The sequence below is a fragment of the Ochlerotatus camptorhynchus genome, unplaced genomic scaffold (genome assembly GCF_037179485.1).
Source record: "Ochlerotatus camptorhynchus isolate MF236.1 unplaced genomic scaffold, CSIRO-AGI_Acam_v1.1 ptg000176l, whole genome shotgun sequence".
Lineage (NCBI taxonomy): Eukaryota > Metazoa > Arthropoda > Insecta > Diptera > Culicidae > Ochlerotatus > Ochlerotatus camptorhynchus.
Window position 1 is genome coordinate 1280645 of NW_027040666.1, and position 13692 is coordinate 1294336.

The 13692-nt window shown below is 38.2% G+C and overlaps 1 protein-coding gene across 5 annotated transcripts in view; it reads right to left on the reverse strand.

Moving 5' to 3' along the window:
* step (cytohesin steppke) overlaps positions 1 to 13692 on the reverse strand; it is an 89923-nt gene that overhangs the window by 9599 nt on the left and 66632 nt on the right. For all 5 annotated transcript variants that reach the window (XM_065222583.1, XM_065222581.1, XM_065222582.1 and 2 more), the window contains exons 5-10: positions 9917 to 10016; positions 9672 to 9846; positions 4352 to 4438; positions 3888 to 4006; positions 3707 to 3818; positions 3399 to 3648 (exon numbers count right to left, since the gene is read on the reverse strand). In XM_065222583.1, coding sequence (XP_065078655.1) covers positions 3399 to 3648; positions 3707 to 3818; positions 3888 to 4006; positions 4352 to 4438; positions 9672 to 9846; positions 9917 to 10016 — 843 coding nt within the window. The remainder of the gene's footprint in view (positions 1 to 3398; positions 3649 to 3706; positions 3819 to 3887; positions 4007 to 4351; positions 4439 to 9671; positions 9847 to 9916; positions 10017 to 13692) is intronic.

Below are 13692 nucleotides of genomic sequence, written 5' to 3' on the forward strand. Positions count from 1 at the left end.
CAGAAGGGCTACCGGAATAGTGAAAAGACGAAATAGTATATCCGATATACAAAGTTGCCACTATTCTCAACGCGGTCTACAACGTGCTTTCTCAGATCATCTTCCTTCATCTATCGCCGATAAGGCCCACGCACATTAGATCCGGATCGGACGCGTTGCGGCAAAGTGACAGCTAAATCTATTGTCTAACTGTCAAATTTACGTCAACGCAACGCAAACGGATCTAATGTGGGTGGCCCTTTAGCAATCAGTATTATGGGTAGTTATCAAGCCAATTGAACGCTCGACAATAGACTAAATATTGATGGCGCCGACTGTGTGTGTTTGGATTCAATCCCAGCCTAGGTCGTTGAGATTTTACTGAGGGCAAAAAAATCTCTGGTCACGAAGGAAAGTAAAGTTGTGGTCCCGGCTCATGTGTTGATGGGTTCGATCGATTCCAGATGTGGAAGTCGTCTCCCTGGCACTCAATTGCCATCGGTGATAAACCACCAATTAGCAATCGACGCTCGTTGATGATTGGCACACGATTCCGTAACAGAGACCGACAATTGATCAGTCCACGAAGATTTGCCGCACTCTTCTCTCACCCGTAAATTTCGACACTTTTGGGTGGTTTATTTTGGCTCCCATTCGTTGCCATCTCTTTTGCTCAGAGGCACACTGATAGGGGGCAAAAAAAAAGCTTAGGGACCGCTATAAAGGATAAAAACCCAGACCAAATTTACACGTTGTGGCAGATCCTCTAAAAGTGTCATGAATATCAAGTCCCTACGCACCCACCTATCGATTTCAAGGCCGCTATGGAAGATTATGGACGAAAATAATTTGCCCGGGAAACTGACCAGACTGATGAAGGCTACGATGGATGGTGCACAGTGTTGTGCATTATTTTACTTGATACACGCAAGGAACTGCGACAAAGTGATAGTCTTTCATGCCTACTGTTGGACATAGCGCCAGAAAGTCAACATACGTGCTTTAGACCAGCTATGGTAAATTTTGAACGAATATGGATTTCGGATAAACTGGCGCGATTGGTCAAGGCGACGATGCATCGTGTGATGAGCGTTGCCGGAGTTTCAAGGACACTCGAATTTCTTATAATCTCGAAGAGGGTTACGGTAAGGTAATTTGAGCTTTCGTGTCTGCTATGTGGTCAGAAGAGCACAGAGGCATGGAACTTTGAGACGATGACGGAATGGCTGAAGCGAATCGGATTGGATTTGTCATCAACGCGTCGAAGACCGAAATACATGAAGTGAAGAGGCTCAAGAGAATATAATGTTAGCCTCCCACTACGAGTTCAGATTGGTGGTGATGCGATCTTCAATAAATTCTGTGCTCGTGGAAGTCCAACGCGTCCTTGGTGATTTCGAAACGATGGTTTTGCGCACCATCCACGGCGGAGCGCACTGAGGAGGTGAATGAACCAGCTCCTCGTAGAACCACCCATCGTCCACATCGTAAAAAATCTGGCGACTACGGTGGACTAGCACGTAGTACGAATGTCGGAAGAAAATCCAATGAAAAGAGTTTTCGAAAAAGTTTCGACCGGACCGGACGAAGAGATGAGCAGCGGGCAAGGTGAATCGACCAGGTGGAAGCTGACCTGTAGAGCCTCCGCAGTCAGCGGGGCTGGTGACATGCATCTATGGAGTGGACGGGTACGGACTCTACAAATTCTTAAGGTCTGTTCTAAATTAAAACACTGATATCGATAGTTCTCTAAGGACACGATCCGTCAACGACATGTTTTCCAATCTAGTTTATTCTGTAATGCAAATTACAAATAACCAAATGCTGCCAATTGAGGACCATACTCTATTATGTTGTACCTAGCTAGCACAAACAAAACTAACTAATTGCACAAATCAAACGTTCGTGGTAGAGCGATTTTTCCCCGCCTAAGCAAAAGACTGAACAAATAGGTCATAACGACTCATTAGAAACTCAGCGAAAAAAATAATTTCGCTAGATACATAGAGGAAAAGAACTGCACTGATGAAAATGGAGATGGGATCAGATTTAAATTTAATTTATTCCATCGGATATAGGGGTATGTGCCAGTGACCGTGTGGGCCGTTTTAAGTGTCGGTTTAATTGTACAAAGAGGATATTTTATTTTTTGCTTGTGTGTTTTTGCTGAATTTTTCCCAGCCTTCTTCATATACAACGCGGGGTTGTTCTCGGTGGGTGTGCCGATGCCAGGATTTGCCCGATTTTTTTTACGCGACTCGTTGGTTTGCTTCTGGTACAATTTGTTTTATTTCCTCGATTCCGACATCGAATTTCAATCATCATTATCTGCGCTGGTATCCCGTATTTATTATTGAATCAATATCATTCGACCTACTAACTGCTGGAAGAGAGATTTACATATTCAGATGGGTGGTTGAAAATTGCTCCATCGAAGCCAACCGCAAGGCTGGATTACGGATGTGCACTTTCATTACTGGAATTTCCTAGTGGCGTTGTTTTCTGACAAATCAAACATGGATGCTGTAGTTTAATTAAAAATATTAAACAGCAAACATAGATTGTTTGTTTATCGTAACTAAAACAATATTCAGTGTGTCATTGCATAATGAACACATACCTAGGTACGTATGTGATAGTGGCATAGACTCATTACCTGTGGATAATCCTGTGGATGTCCTGTGCGATTAATTTGCAAACGTTGGAGAGGAGAGTAATTAATGCAAAAGAGCAAAAAGTTGAGACGAACTCTTAGGGTGGACTTTGTTGGAAACTATCACAACATATTAGCAAATTGCTGAAGGACGAGAATGGCTTCCTAGTAACCTAGAAACAAAATTTAAACACAACACCAAATAGGCTCAACTAAAACTTATCCTAGGTATTTTGTTTTCTTTTACATGTTCGAAGGAAAAACAGACAACTTTGCTTCTTGATATAATTACAAATTATACTAGGTTTAATGGATTCTAAGGTGAAAATATATAAATTAACAGAAAACGAACATGTGTACAAGTATACATGGATGCACGTGAAAACGTACCGTTAATCAATGATGACGTCTGTTGTATGATATGAAGGATGTGTGTATAGAAAATTAGTTTAAATTTTTGTTTTGATTTTCAGAGGATACAATCTCTAGCAAATAGTCGCACTATCATCACTGTCGAGAACGAATTAGTTAGAGTTGATCAGTTTTAGTAATATTATCACACGCGCTCATGACTGCACAACGCAAACATTCCTAATGTCCAACACACATACACACATACACAAACAATTGAGATTCACTTGCGCAATCGCATCTATCGCACACTTAAAATGGAGCAACCACAGTCGGTGTGAGTACTAGTAGAATTCGGTGAGAGTTGAAAAACTAAAGGTGAATTAATTTTTCAAACAAGACAGCGCTAACTAACTTTTTGCGAGGGCCTTCTTCTTCCTTTGTACTAGGATGTCGTGAAACGGGTTGTGACTGATGGACTGGTTGAGACACTTGATCCATTCCTGCTGTTCCTCCTCGCTGGCGGCCGACATGCGATAGACCGTATGCTTACCCTCGACCACCTTACCCTCGGAATCGGTTTTGCATGCTTTGATGATTTCCGCTCCACCACTAGCGTGCAGCTCGAAGCAGAACTGCTTGCTGCGGTCCTGCACTTCGCGTACCTGTATGAAAAATGCATTGTAATGGTAAACCTATCGTAATTCATCTTTCGAAACTTACCGCAATGTTCTCCAGTGGGATAATTCCTCTGGGTTCCTTATCGGTTGTATATTCAAAGTAGTACAAGCAGTTATCGTTCAGAATGAACCACCTTCGTTTCCATGATTTGTATCTGAGGGCAACAATCAACAATGAAAGATTAACCATCTTCTCACGAATTAGAGGGATTGAAAATACATACCGTCCACCTTGTTTCCACAGCCAGCCTTCCTTGTCTGGATTGAAGAAAGTGTGCATCAGGTCGTTGCCATCGTCCTGGGGTATCTTGAACGGCTCTGTTCGGATGGATTCGTACAGAGACTGAAATAAATGTACAAATGTGATAACTTTATGAACAATTGATCGACTTTGGTTAGATAATCACTATTCCCGTTTTCGATCGAAACGGGTTTTCCATACATTTCTTTTTGTATGGAAAATCCGTTTTGAGCGAAAACGGGAATATTTCCATTAGCTGATTATAAATTGAATCAATACTCAGTCCACCAAATTATTAATCAAGCTGAAAGTGATTATGCACACACATTCTCTTGGCAGTTTTAGCCTCCGATCCCATAACCCATAACCAATCTCACTTATCCTTCGAAACAGCAATTCGTTAATTAAACTGTCTATACTAATCTTATTACTCAGTGGCACGCTTACCTCCAGCAATTCTCTCGGTAAATCTCCTCCATTGTTGATGCCTCTATTCATCGATATAAATTGCTCAACGGTTGGTTTCTCTTTCACCTGTAATATAGAAAACACTTGTTGTAGGACTCGATAATAAACAACTGTATGCTCAACTCATCATGTGCAATGAACAGTGAAGGCCGGTTACAGACATGAATTGAGATAGGTAATCCCTCCCAAATCCTAGTACTGTGAAAGCAGATGGCTCAATGTTATGCTAATGATTAAGTTCATATGTATTTGTGACAGGATATACATTTTGATATAATGTGTTCCTCCAAGTTTGGTGTAGATACGTTGACAGGCGACTACCCATGAAAACGTATCAATTAATTTCAATTGCATTGCACATTCATGCATTATTATTCGTGGGTTTCTTTGATTACGCACTATAGGGGAAAATGGGGCAAGATGGCAAGATTAACACACGATCATTCACGCTTCATTGTGTCGGATAAATATGAAAAAAATGTCTCCGTAGCATCTGTTATGGCAGGTGGAAAACGAATATAGCTAAAACTCTCGCTGCACTCGCTGCAGCCCACCTGACCGTTCATACCATAGTTTGTCTGACGAAGTGGCAATCTCAGCATAACGCATGGCGTTGGACGTAATGTTAACTTGCTCCTAGAACAATTCTGTCCTGTAAAGTGTCCTGATGAAGTGTCTCTACAAGTTCGAACTCCAGATCGATCAACTGGCAAAGATATGATGGTCGTACATGGGTATATGCGTGTATGAAAGACCAACGGGTGAAGAAAACGGTGTTGAACGCACTGAACTCTCTCGCATCATTGTTGGAGTTTGGACTCTAGACAGCAGAACATAATCCCTCAAAACAATTTTTGCTCTACTAGAAAAAAAATGTAGCATATTGTTATATTCAAAAAGGTGATTTTTAAATTTACTGTGTTGATCGAAAAAAAAAATCGGATGGATTATTTTTGGCGCTAGAGTCTATTTTGGAATAAAATGCGCAATAATCAATTATTAATTAAATTAGGAAGATGATATTGTTATAAATGTCATGTTCCATTAACTGCTCAGCAGGCAGCATTGGTATACTTGGCGCGAAGAATAGGATACAAAAAATCCAGGCTACTATGTATTATAAGTAAGTTGAGAATCCAGAACAACACCCAGATCTTTAACGTGGTTCACACGTTCAGGGCTGTTTTTTTTTCCTCTGTTCGGGACATAACACCACTGCGACCAGTAATTTGATCTATTGTAGTATATCCCGTGTCCTTAGTTTAGTGCATGTCGTTTAACTCCATCACTATTGAGAAATGATGAAGTATTCGGTTTTGATACAGTTGTCATTCTTGCCTTCATCGCACGGAATCGATTCTAACTGAAAGGTTCCGCTATTTATACCCTTCGGAGTTGGAACACTCTCCAAAGGCGCGCCCCTTTGTCAGTCAAAATTGGATTCCTTCACAACAAAAACAAGCTATGACACCGATAATGACCATGCATCAGAACCCTAGTCTTAACCACTTCAAACTAGGGAACAACGATTAGAAGATTAGGAATCACATAGGTGAAGACTAACTAACTCATTTTTTCCTTGTTTCAAGATCATCCTCGGTCCAGGCAACCCGAGGACTTATCACTATCAACAAGGCATAAAAAGTAACAAGGACTAAGATGTGTTCCTTTGATTATTGAAAAATCCTGTTCCCCTAGTTTGAAGAAGTTAGGACTAGGAATCGGTGGTAGATCTTACATCCCGTAACGTACCACGAAAAGGTGATCTACCCACGTTACGGGGCTGTTACAAGATTTTCTAAATATGATCCGCGAAATCCTCGATTTCTCAAAAGAAATCCGCGACTTCAAATACTAATCCGCGACAAAAAAAAAACTGTTTTCATTGACTAAAAATAGCATTTGCATACTACTACATGGCATTTCAAGCTTATTGCTTATAGCATATTAGATTTTTGCTTGCTCTCAACTTTGAAGTACTTTCACATTTTAATTGAGAGCTTCCTATGCCTGTACCATCCTATGCCCTAGAAAGTAAAGAAATTTTCCAACTAGAAAAATTAATAGACTGGACGGGAATCAGTCGCCTCCAGCATGGACTTGCTTTGTAGCTGTGCCTTTACCGACTGAGCTAAAGGAGTATCGTTTGTAACCTTTAAAATTAAAAAAAAATAACATTGTATCATCTTCAGTTATTTATGTATAGTATAAATTCATAGTAATTAATGAACATAATAAAATACCCTTACATTATGAGATTCTATTGAATAATACCGGCCAAGATTTAAAAAATTAATAATTCATTTTCATTTGAAATGCAATTTTTTTTGAAAATTTACCTTTGCGTCTCTGACGTATTTTTCTGTCCTAAATATTGCAGTTAATTTGGCTCTAGTTTTCTCACTTTTTACCGATTCAAACCAAACACCCTGCACATAATCGAGAAATCACCAGAGTTTCATAAGTCACACTTGTTGGTCACGAAATTATAGGTTTTCCAAATCGTCCAGCTGGGATAAAGTCTGTAGTATCGAAATATGTCCAAACAGCTTCATGGTGTCTATACAGATAATGTTAAATTATTTCCACGTATACCAGATGATCTAGGTTCTCCAATTCGTCCAGCAGTTCAGAAGATTGGTTTTACTAAATAAACAAAGACTAGGATAATATCTGTGTTATCGAAATATCGACTTGGAAATCCTAGAACATTTGGCATACACGGAAATAGATTGGCATGATCGACATAGACACTGCAAATTTGTTTGGGCATATTTCGATACTACAGATATTGAATTAGTCTTAGGTGATCTAATAGAAAAATAATCTGATCTCCAGAATGATTTCAGATCATCTTGTATACGTAGCAATAGGTCGGGTACAATCCACATAGACACTTTGAATCTGTTTGGACATATTTCCATACTACAGAAACTATTGGAGTCTTGGTTGATATAGTAGAACAAATCACCTGAACTCCAGGACGATTTGGAGAACCTAGAATATCCGATATACATGCAAAAATTACTCCCATATATACGATTCGTTTATGATTTGACAACGAAAAATACTATGTTCATATTGTAAAAAAAAGGAAAATGTCTCACATTGGATAGACCTCAGGAAATTTCCGTGTAAATCCGGTGTGACTTATGGAATTGAGATCATTTCTCGATTATTTGCAGCGTGTTTGGTTCGAAACGGTTAAAAATTGAGAGCCTAATGAACAAACATGATGACAGCAAATGAATTCCACATTTTTTGTGACAGCACATCAGTCTCTTCGCGATTTTCGCGACATCATTTAATGTTTCCGCGATTTTCGCGACTGAAAGTTCAAATCCGCGACAAATCCGCGAAAATCGCGAGATCCGCGAAATTCGCGAAATCCGCACCTGTTGTAACAGCCCTGCACGTTAGATTATTGTGCAGAAAAAATTTAATAGTCAAATGTCATCTGTTCTTTCTTCCGTGTAATAGTGATTATTGAACACTTTATACACCCAATCGAGGAATGTAAGTTTCTCTTACAGTTTTGTATAAACTATGTGTCGATTCACGACATTACCAGATTCGGTAGTAGTTGTCGAATCGAAAAACTTTTCAAATAATTGTGCTAACTTAATCTTAGCTATGAAGCAAATACAAATTCCATAAATTTATAAAATTATCTTATGAAGATTTTGTACGAAAAAAAATTACTCTTGTAAAAGTTGCTCGTTCACTTCAGAATGTAGTAAGAACTACAATGGCTCAATTTAGATGGTCAAGTTTTGAACCCACCGCAGCATGCTTTTGGCACTACTGTATATGGACAATCATATGTAAAATACTGTTATAGCCATAGCATAAATCTGTCAAAACCTCAGCATTTTGATTGATCCATTGCAGTTTTCCGTAAGAAATTTCTGCATAGGATATAATAAATGCATGCTTACATTTTTTGTATAAGCCATTTGTTTTGCGGTTAATCAACATTCGGTTCAAATTACACCAGCTGGCAAAGACCGAACTGACATTAAAGGAAGTAACAGACATCAATAGAGCGGATCTGCAAATACATTTTAAGATCATCTGCATGCCTTAGTTGTTCTCCTTTGATGACCGAATTCACATTCAACGGTCCAGGTGACTTCACCTGTCGATCAATGAGACAAGAACGAAATCATCACAAGCGGTTGCCGCTAACCTCAAGTATATGTAACTTGGCAATCACGATGGTATGGTTTAGCTTATGGTTTACTACTGACAAGTCGGTGTATATGACGTCTGTTCGAGCACTTTCTGTCACGCTTTCCGTGATGTACTATGCCAGGCACATGGATTAGAGATAATAGAACTACCATAATTGAAGCTGTGTTGGTCAGATCACCACTTAGATAGTAATACCAACCGGAGGAAACTAACGGTTTTAAATTAGCTCACTACGTGACTAGTCTATTGGTCTCAGTACATCATATAAGTGTACCCCATTCTAGTCGAAATTCTAGTTCTACACTATTAGCGTATTCGTTTATTATTCAGTTCCAACCTGGATCGGGTATCAAGATTTGGTCTACCTGTCAGTTTGCTCGTTTGTTTTTAAAACCTAGCTCAGGTTGAGGTTCGCACTGACAAAAATTGCGGGTTTGCACTGGGTTGGAACTGGTTCCAACCCCGATAATAAACGAATTAGCTATATGTTTGTTTTGATTCGCTATGAAAGTTTGACAGATAAAATGAGAGGTTCGTGGATTTTCCTATGTTTCGAGGGGTGCATCGATTAGCTTGGGACCGAAGAGAGTACCCGAGCTGAGCCAGAAAGTTGAGCACGTTTCTTCGGGACCTGCTGGTCTTAGAGTTACATCTATGGTAATACCAGTGCCAGGGACAGGTTAGGGACTTCGTTAATAATAAAAAAACGAACCCTGCTGCAAAACCAACCCTCTTACCAAACATCCCAGTGATTCCTCGTGGAAGTGCAGAGTATCGTCTATTGGTTCTCTATGTAATTACAGCTGATTTGGCAATAAAAGAGTAGCAACTGTGGGCGGTCAATCATGCTCATGCTCAAAACATGTTGCTTCATTATGTTTCCGTCCTTCACTTTTGACGAGATTAACTAAACGGGACCTGGACAACATGTATTGAACATGTACTACTATTCACATGTAAGGCTGCGTGATCCCTGCCGCTGTGCCACAGGGTAAATGCACATTGCGTACATTACGAATTCCAAGACCGTAAGTAAGCGTAGAGAAATTGTTCGACGTTATTTGCTTACGTGGGAGGCAGTCCCCGAACAGAAACAAAAACTTACCGATGGATTATGCAACGACGTGTTTAGCATAATGATTGCAAAACTAAGCACATAGCATGTATCAGTGTTGGTAAAGATGTCCGGATTGAGCTGGCAGTAACGCTGTGCAAAGCATTCCATCATGCGGTCAATCTTCTGTGCTTCACCGGGTAGCCTGAATGACCATAGAAATTGTCTGCAATACAAGAATGTTGTTTGTCATTAGTAAAATTTCGAAAAGTTATAACGCTAGTACAAGTACTTGCCTTAATGCTTGCACTAGAATTAGGTTGCTAAAGTCATGCAAATCCACAAAGGCCTTTAGCACCTGCTCATTGAAGTCATTTTTCTCGCCCAGATAATCGCCTGAAAAGAAAGGTAATACAAGATTTATTAGGTTTCAATACTCATGAAGGTATACAACAGATCGGTAAAAGGTATGTCACGAAAAATTAATATACCAAAAAGCACATTACACTCATTGGCGTACAAACCAAACGCGAATTCCCAGTGATGGATTTATTTCGTGGCTTAATTTCTGTAACACAACAACATCAGATATCCGAATGGTTTATTGTACATTTCACAAGTGCAAACCACAAACAAATTGAAAAACATGAAATAATTTGTAAAATTTTAATTACTTTTTATCAACCGAGTATTAATTATTTTTGTTTATTGTTGCATCCCACCAAGCCACGAGTGGAATCCCAGTGGAAGTGAATGGCATCGCGGTTATTATTAATTACTCGTTCCACATACTGACTGCATTGGAAATACTTTATCATTTCGATAGTGTCCAGGCTACGACACAACGGCCGTTTATAAATGGGTGATGGTGTACGAAATGCAAGCGAATTGTTGAAAACGGTGTGATGATAGCTGCACTTGCATCGGTTTAATTTATTCATCTCCACTACACCGGTCGCGGTCGGTTTCGTGCATTTGCAGAGAGGGCTAATAATATTCATCAGTCGGGAGGCGATTGCAACAGCCCCAGTCGAATGCACCTGATAAATGCACTCCAGGAATATAAAAACGCGGCCACTCGTTACTTCATATTATTTGATGGGACAGAAGAACCCATCAATTTCAAAGAAATATTTAATATGACTCGATATTTCTGAAACTAGGTTTACTTTCTCAACATTTTTATTAAAAGGTGGAAACATAATGAACCGACTGTAAATCATCAAGATTTACTAAGCTGGTATTATTATTATTATTTAACTTTATTAATGAGGCTTTCCTCCTAAGCTGGTAGTGGCAATACATCGGACTAATATTCACTTTATATTAACTAGTTTACGTTGCAGTGTATATTAAATCCAATGTCAATGTGGGTCATTGATAATATTCAATATGGAAAAATCAGCAAAATAGCTTTTCAGTGCGGATCGTGCTCTCTTACCGTGCTTTTTTGCTTATTTGCTTTTTGCTGAAGGAAGTGTTACTGCTACCTAAAGCTACAACAAATTTAAACAGCACTTTTCAGCTCAATATACCTGTAAATTTTCTACCTTTTTCGACTCTTATTCCTAATTGGTCCTTGTTTGGATCCTACCCGAGGTAATCCTGCTTGGATATCGATTTGGAAAATTCCTCAACGATCCTTCAGATTCTTATAGTAATCTGCTTGGAAGTCGATTTGGATAAACGCTTTACTGCCGCCATGGCGCCTAAGCGCAAAAAGGGCAATCTCTTGATCCCCCTTCTGCTAATTTGAGCAATCAATTTGATTTGCTCACGGATGATGAGAATGATCCATCATTCAGAAAAAAATCTAGTAAACTTTCCCGGCTTAATGCCAAGAAAGAAAAGATTCTCTTTATTGAGATAACACCTTCCATGCTCTACGCACGAAACTTTTGAACTTCGTGAAATTTAAGTTTTCACTACAAATTGGCAGTGGTTTGAAAGTCCATTCGACGCTCTTAATTAATAGCACCGTGTAGAGTGGATTAAGAGTAATGACGTCTTCAGCAAAGTATGTTATGATCAGGGTGGCCAACAAACCGGGAATACCGGGAAATATCCGGAAATTCGAAAAGTAACCGGGAAAACCGGGAAAAAACAGGGAATTCGACGAGAGAACCGGGAAAAATAAATTAACCATACCATAGGAACAAATTTTTACACAAGAATTTTAGAATAAACCATTAAAATAGAGTGATCCTTTACCAAATAAATGTCTTGCTCTATTTGCTGCATAATTTTCTTCAGTTTCCCGTCTTAGTTTTTTAGAATTTAATCACTCAGCAATATTGCAAATGGATTTTTGTCATTTCAATTACAGATGTAAAGTGCATGGTCCTTAAAAGAAAATATTGAAGATGCTGGACTTTGGAAACAAAAATTTGTAAAAACCGAAACTGAATTATTCTTTTCCGAGGTTTTAATTTTTCGTTGCTCAAAATTCTCATGATATGAATTCCAGAATTAAGTTGGAATTCTGCTCTGAATTATCTTGAAATTGTTTTAAAATAAACCAGAAACACTCCGCGTAATAATTATAGTTGAATTCTTTTTGGAATTTCCTTGCAACCCCTTCTAAGAATTTAATTGGAATTCTTCTTAGAATTCCCTTGAGCCAATCCGGAGACTTTGATTCCTTTGAAAATCTTTCCAAAAATTTATTTTAATCTTTCGAAATTTTATTTAGAAACAGAATTTCTTTCTAATTATCAGCAAATTTTTTGCAATCAATTTTGTTGGAGTTCTGTGATGAATCTAGGGTTGAAATTATTGCCAGGACACTCTTAGAACTCAGTTTCTTGTTGAATTCTGATCATAACTATCTTGGAATAGTTCTTAAAATTCATCTGTCATTTTCCTCACGATCCCCATACATATCTCAGAATCACGAAGGAATTTTCCGCAAAGTTTTGTTTTTCACAAATACTTTTTAAATCTTCTTAAATTACATAACAATTTAATTTAAAACTTGCATTCTTCTCCAAATTCATCACACATTTTCTAAGGATTTCATGTCAGAATAATTCTGGAATTCTAAATTTTAAATTTTACAAAAACTCCAGGGTTTGTCCACTAGATTCTATAGATTGTTCTGTAATTTGTTAAATCCTTAAAATGCTTCCAAGTCTCAGAGTGTGACAATTTTTTTTTTTTTTTCAAAACTGTGATCTTTTTTTTTATTGTTTTCTCCAAATCTTGCATTACGAAGATTGTTATTAATCACAAATTTTGGAAAAAAAAAGTTCTAGTTTCAGACTCTACACAAATTTTAAAGCCCCAGAATCTTGGGAATCTTCTTAAATCACTTTTTTGTATCCCTTCAGTAAATTCTTTTCAACACGTTCTTAAAAATGCGTTCAATTTCGTTTTTTTTTGTTGAATATTAACAACCGGGAATTTTTTTAGATTTGAACCGAGAAAACCGGGAAAAACCCGGGAATTTCAAAATGAAAATTCACTGGCCACCCTGTATGATGCATCTTCGGAATTTTGTGATTAATAAATTGTTACAAACAACTTTGCTCAAGGCATGAAAGTCGTATATTTCACCCTAATCGAGATAGAGAGGGTTGTTTGAGGACGGGCCCCCCAAAAACACTTTTTTTTACCTAAACACATATTTTCTTTTATTTTAGGTCTTCAATATTTTCTACAAAGTTGTTTGTCAAACTAAAATACACAACTTTTTCGAACATACTATACCTGCATCATTTGAATACGATGAGTTATTGAGAAATTTTCTTCAATTTTCCACATACTTTGGACTTGTGTATCTTTCATTGATGCAGATAGGTGCATACGTGGTCATCTAAAACTACATTAAAAGAGCTTTGAGATGATGGTAAACTTAGCCGTCCACGACCGTCTGCTGGGGATATGTGCTCAAAGCAAACACCCGTTGATAAGCTGTATGGAAATCATGTTAGTATGGTTGGCATAAACAAACTTCTCCCTCAGAGCATATAAATTGCAAAAACTGTACATTATTTTTTTCAAACGTTTCTCAGACGGCGAAACTGAAGTATCAAAAATCTGTCAAATTCATTAAAAATTCTGAGTCGTTTTT